The following is a 6,286-nucleotide window of genomic DNA, read 5'->3' as shown; positions in this document are numbered from 1 at the left end:
TTTATTAAAGGGCCCAGAGGTTTCTTTTTTTTTTTTATATTATTAAAGGGCCCAGAGGTCCCGGATGGCAACCCCCCTTTTTTGTAATAATTTTTTTTTTTTTAAGCCCAGCACTAGCCAGGCATCAAATTGTAATTAATTTTTATAAAAAAAAAAAAAAATTTGTATGTATACTTATATATATTTATTTAATTTTCATTACAGGGCCCAGAGGTCCCCAGGGCCCCGGATGGCTACCCCCCTTTTTTTAATATATATTTTTCTATATTTCTTCTTTTCAATTCGCGGCAGCCCCCCCCCCCCCCGCTTCTCAATTTATTTCAGGCGGCAGCACCCCCCCCCCCCCCCGGTTCTCTGCTCCAGGGGGGCCATGCCTGAAGCTGTGTAAGGGGCCCCAGAATTCCTGATGGCTGCCCTGCTCACAGTGATATTAAGGTACCCCTGGACTGCCACTCCAGGGGCACATGCACCATAGGCTTTCAAGTTCCTATCCGACCCCCCGACAGGGTCAGTGCAGCCATCCATCCCGCCGGAAGAGAGCCCCTTCCAGTTTTCTCAAGGAAGCCGTTTCTCTTACAGCTTCCCAGTACTAGCCCTTCTAGGACCCCCTCAACCCGGCGGATTAGCATGGCCTTACCCCGTCTCAATACAGGGCTCCACCAGCTCCTCCCACCGGATCTTTAGCAGAGACAGCACTTACACCGACACCAGCCAGAATAAGACTCTGCAAAAAAGCCGGACCAAGTGCAGCCACCCATCTGGAGTTGTGTGAACCGGCTCAATAGATCCACAATCTCCTGAAATGCAAATTGAATGCGGAGAAATCTGGATCCAATTCCCAATAGTGTAAACCCGGCATTATGGAGATTTTTGGGTACCACAGTTTGTCGCCGTTTCAAAGGCATGTGAAATTTTAAATATAGAAATGTTTGATATTTATATACTAGGCGCAACATCTTATTATATATTTTTCTTTAAAAATTGGGTATTTTTTCTTTGCACTAACATTAATTTAAGTGTATTTTTTTTTTACAGAAAATTTGCATTTGATAAAAAGCCGCACAAATATTGTGCAACATAAAAATTTGCAACAACCACCATTCTTTGCTTTCAGGAAATGTTTGGGAGTTCTAAGTAATTTTCTAGCAAAAAAAAAAATGCTGATTTTAACGTGTATGGGAGAAATGTCAACATTGACCTGGACAGCAAGCAGTTCATGTAAAAAAAAAAAAAGTGACTATTTAAAGAACAAACGTGATGCCTTACAGTTTACCAGCAATCAAATAGCTTCCCCATGGCTCATATAAATGACTTATATTATTATATTTCTGTAATAGCTGCGCTCACTGCTATACAGGAGCCTACAATGTTCTATTTCCGGAATCCCCTAGAAGGAACATGACGTCATGCCTCAGAGAACTACAACTCCCGGTACGCTCTGTGCGCTGACACGCCTGGAATCCGGAAGTGAGCCGGGGGTGGCTCTGGGAGGGTCACGTGATAGCCAGGAAAGCCGAGTCTGTTGTACTGGAGATCAGCTGCTGTGTGGCGACTGTTCAACGCCGTGACTGAGCGAAAGACGAGCGAGCTGACAGTGTGTGCACCCCGTACACTGAGAAGGAAGAGAGCGGGAAAGAGACGTATTCCGCACACCGTGACACGAGAAACCACCTGTGTTCTGTGACAGAGGAAAGAGCAGACAGCGTGAACCCTGTGTGTGAGGAGAGACGTTGTCCCGGACCCTGAGAGACATTGTCCTGCACGCACCCTGAGAGACATTGTCCTGCACCCTGGGAGACACTGTCCCGGACCCTGGGAGACATTGTCCCGCACGCACCCTGAGAGACACTGTCCCGCACGCACCCTGAGAGACACTGTCCCGCACGCACCCTGAGAGACACTGTCCCGCACGCACCCTGAGAGACACTGTCCCGCACGCACCCTGAGAGACACTGTCCCGCACGCACCCTGAGAGACACTGTCCCGCACGCACCCTGGGAGACACTGTCCCGCACGCACCCTGGGAGACACTGTCCCGGACCCTGGGAGACACTGTCCCGGACCCTGGGAGACACTGTCCCGGACCCTGAGAGACACTGTCCCGGACCCTGAGAGACACTGTCCCGGACCCTGAGAGACACTGTCCCGCACGCACCCTGGGAGACACTGTCCCGCACGCACCCTGGGAGACACTGTCCCGGACCCTGAGAGACACTGTCCCGGACCCTGAGAGACACTGTCCCGGACCCTGAGAGACACTGTCCCGGACCCTGAGAGACACTGTCCCGGACCCTGAGAGACACTGTCCCGGACCCTGAGAGACACTGTCCCGCACCCTGAGAGACACTGTCCCGCACGCACCCTGAGAGACACTGTCCCGCACGCACCCTGGGAGACACTGTCCCGCACGCACCCTGGGAGACACTGTCCCGCACGCACCCTGGGAGACACTGTCCCGGACCCTGAGAGACACTGTCCCGGACCCTGAGAGACACTGTCCCGCACCCTGAGAGACACTGTCCCGCACCCTGAGAGACACTGTCCCGCACCCTGAGAGACACTGTCCCGCACCCTGCAGCAGAGACAGTCAGTCTAAGAGAGGAGAGACAACAACCTGCCAGCAGAGAGAGACAGCCTTCAGGCATTGATGGACATTGAGCAGGACACACTCATGTCACCCAGAAGTTCTGCAGACTGAGAACCAGCCTTTAGCCTGTGAGAGACACCCCGCAACCTCTGACGTACAGGAAAGAGACATCCGGCAACCTCTGACTTACAGGAGAGAGACCCCCGCAACCTCTGACTTACAGGAGAGAGACCCCCGCAACCTCTGTCACACAGGAGAGACACCCTGCAACCTCCTACATACTCTGAGATGCAGACGCCCTGTAACATACACAAGAGAAATCCTGCTGGGCCCTAAAACCTTCTGAGAGCCAAGAGACTCCGGTTGAGGTGGCAAAGTTTTCAGGGGTACAGGTCTGAAGTCAATCAGTACAGGTGACACCCGGCATTAAGAGAAGCAGTGGGCAGGCAGTAAGGAGGTCCCCAGGAGACTTCCTGAATTGTACCACGTGACCCCTGCACCCACATGCTTAACAAACCATAGAAAATCCCAAAGGTTGGGTTGCAGCCTGGGTGAGAGAATGACATTCCAAAGATAGCTCTCGATGATAATGCCAGGCTCATTATCTGTGAGGTGACAGGCCAAGCACTTATGGAGTGTGACAGTGTGGACTGAGCCCTACCCCCCCCCCGTCATGCACAATGCAGTATTTTGTGTTGTTTTTTTTTGGTTTTGTGCTGTCCACCACATCCTCTCTGCCTGTCAATGATTCTGAGCAAGTATCGGATTCCCTTTTCCTTAGTGCTGGGCAACCCTTGAACTCATCAAATCTCCTAATCACATCTGTCCCTCCCAGCTTTAGATCCTTATCAGTCTCGCCACCTACGATTTCCGCACCAGGATTTCTGCAGATCGGAGATGGTTGTTGCCTGCAGTTTGACTTTCCGGAGCACAGTAAGGGTGTCATTGTCATCAGCACTGGGGCTGCAGCTCCCACTTTTGACCTTAGCGTGAAGTCCTTAGACACCTCGGTGCTGCAGGTTCTCAACGTTAGTCGTGGTTCTGATGGACTACCAGGCAAGTTCCTGGCACATATCTGGTCAGGCATGCCTGGCACGGCACCTCTTCACCTTAGACTGCACCTCCTTGATTCTGTAATTGAAGAGCGGGATGACTTCTCGATTCATGTTCTTGCCAACGATGAAGCTCAAGAAAGTACAGGATTTGCTGCAAGCCACTTTTCTAAGAGTCCTCTCCTCTATGCACTGCTGCCCCTCATCTTCATCAACAAATGTGCCTTTGGATGTAAAGTGGACCTTGAGGTTTTAAAAAGCCTAGTAAAGCGCCCCCACCCGGTATTGCTAGGCATTGTGGGGCAGTTTGTTCTGATGCCTCTATATGCATACATCCTCTCCTTGCTTTTAGGACTCTCTCTGCCCCTGGCGCTGGGCCTGGTGGTCACCTGTTCCTCTCCAGGAGGCGGTGGTGGGTATCTATACAGTCTCTTACTGGGTGGAGATGTCACTGTGGCCATATCTATGACATTGGTTTCCACAGTGGTAGCTGTGGGACTTATGCCTCTTTCATCTTCACTTTATGGATGGTTCCTTGGTGTACACCAGACAATGCACATTCCTTTTCTGAAGATTTTAGCTACACTGCTTTTTATAGCTGTGCCAATTTCCACAGGAATGGTCATCAAATGGCGCTTTCCCCAAGTGTCCCGTCTTCTTCTGATGGTTATAAAGCCTTTCAGTGTTGTGCTAATGATTGGGGGGTTGATCATGGCCTATCAGATGGGGTCCTCACTGCTGAGCAAAGTTCAACCCATACTGGTGGTAGCTGGGGTCAGCGTGCCACTGGTGGGACTCCTGATTGGATATCTACTTGCATACATTCTGCGTTTACCTGTCCCCCAACGTAGGACGGTTAGTATTGAAGTTGGGGTACAGAACAGCCTTTTGGCCTTGGCTGTTCTCCAGCTCTCCTTCCATCGTGCTGAGGCTGATCTTTCCTCTCAGGCGCCATTCTTGGTGGCTCTGAGTGGCACTTCAGAGATGTTACTGTTGGTCTTGTTACACTTTGCCTACCGAAAGTTTAAAGACCGCAAATGAGGTTCTGGATGAGGACTATGCCAACTAAGATGATTAAAACAGTTTACATGCTTGCCGCTCATTCTCCGCCCCCCCCCCCTTTTTTTTTTTAGTTTTTTTTCATAATATTTTACCTTTCTGTTTTATTTTACTTTTCTGACATTCCAAAAAAAAAATCTTTTTTTTTTTTGCCAAAATTTGATTGTAAGGCAGGACAGCAATATAATATACATAGTCTGTTAAGGTTTACATTTATCCAGGTCATTGTGTATTAGCAGTAGTTGGTCATTCAACTGGACTTGTTCTGTAATGTTGAAGATGTTTTGTAGCTTATCTACTTCTAATGAGCGTCAGAAAAATACCCCTGGCCTGGATAAGCTACAAATCGTCCTAAACAAGTCCAGCATGTTTTACTAGTAATATTTATTTCTAGGATCAATAAAATAGTGACGTTTTCTGTTCTTTTCCACTATGCCTCTGCAGTATGAATACATCAAGTATGTGTTTTTATCTCAATTAGAAAAGTTTAAACTTTGCTTGTTGTCATTGGGTGTGCTACATTTTGTAGAATTGTTCGGTACACTTGTGTGGAGAGACAATTGAGGGATGCTGCTGTTCACCTACTTCTGAAAATGCTGATTGGTTGGCAGTCATGCTGATCCTGTTACTTCAATACTTGCAGCCACTTATCTAAAATAGACACACGGCACACAGTCAAATCAATAATAAAGCTGGCCTTCCGCAAATTTATTTTTTCGCTCAGACTGAACAAATTATTATGTTTTCTTTTAAATTTTTTCTTCCTTCAATTCTAATGTACAACGCCCCCCATCATGTTGTATGCTGACAGCTGTGAGCACCTGTGCTGACTTTTTGTCCCAGTTCCTTCCCTATAAGTTTGAGTAATCAACTTGTTGAGCTGCAAGGCCACCCACTGTTAGAATTTTGGCCAATTTCTCTGAATTCTAACAGTATTAGGCAGGCTTAAAGCGGAGTTCCAGCCACCTGTGTAAAAAAAAAAAAATATAAATATAAATATATATATATATATATATATATATATATATATATATATATATATATATATATATATATATATATATATATATATATATATATATATATATATATATATATATATGTATATGTATATGTGTGTATATATATATATATATATATATATATATATATATATATATATGTCAGCCGCTACAAAAGCCTGTAGCGGCTGACTTAAAAAAAAAAAATAGCCTCTTGCCAGTCCCATGATCCAGCGTTGTGCTCACCCCAGTCGGTCTCACCCGCTGCCTTCAGTCCCCAGGGCCGGCATCTTCACTATGGGCACCTGACTGTGACCGCTTGCGGCTTCACAGCCGGTTGCCCACTGCGCATGTACGAGTCGCGCTGTGCATTGTGAGTGGTGCATGCGGTCTTCTGGGACCTGTCAGTGTCCCAGAAGACTACAGTGGGGTGGGAGGGAGGAAAACTTCTGTTTCGGAGTGGCGCTCGAAATGGAAGTGGGAAGCGGGTACCTGCAACGCCCCCCCCCCCCCCCTTGCTCCTTAAAAGTGCCAATTGTTAAAGAGGAGCGGGGAACGAGTCCTTAAAGCAGAACTTCCCCTTTAGG

The 6,286-nt window shown here is 47.7% G+C and overlaps 1 protein-coding gene across 1 annotated transcript; it reads left to right on the top strand.

The window, feature by feature from the left end:
* The first annotated feature begins 1,453 nt into the window (after positions 1-1,453).
* Positions 1,454-5,244, top strand: SLC10A3 (solute carrier family 10 member 3). The gene has a single exon (XM_040324821.1). It carries the CDS (start codon positions 3,268-3,270, stop codon positions 4,678-4,680), a length of 1,413 nt encoding a protein of 470 aa, XP_040180755.1. The 5' UTR covers positions 1,454-3,267; the 3' UTR covers positions 4,681-5,244.
* The last annotated feature ends 1,042 nt before the right edge of the window (positions 5,245-6,286 follow it).

Source organism: Rana temporaria, chromosome 9 (assembly GCF_905171775.1).
Source record: "Rana temporaria chromosome 9, aRanTem1.1, whole genome shotgun sequence".
In the NCBI taxonomy this organism is placed as follows: Eukaryota; Metazoa; Chordata; class Amphibia; order Anura; family Ranidae; genus Rana; species Rana temporaria.
The sequence above is the reverse complement of the archived record's forward strand: the minus strand, read 5'-3'. Positions and strand labels throughout refer to the sequence as shown.

Excerpts from the sequence above, each read along its gene's own strand:
- SLC10A3 (XM_040324821.1), top strand. The coding sequence starts at position 3,268 with ATGCAGTATTTTGTGTTGTTTTTTTTTGGTTTTGTGCTGTCCACCACA.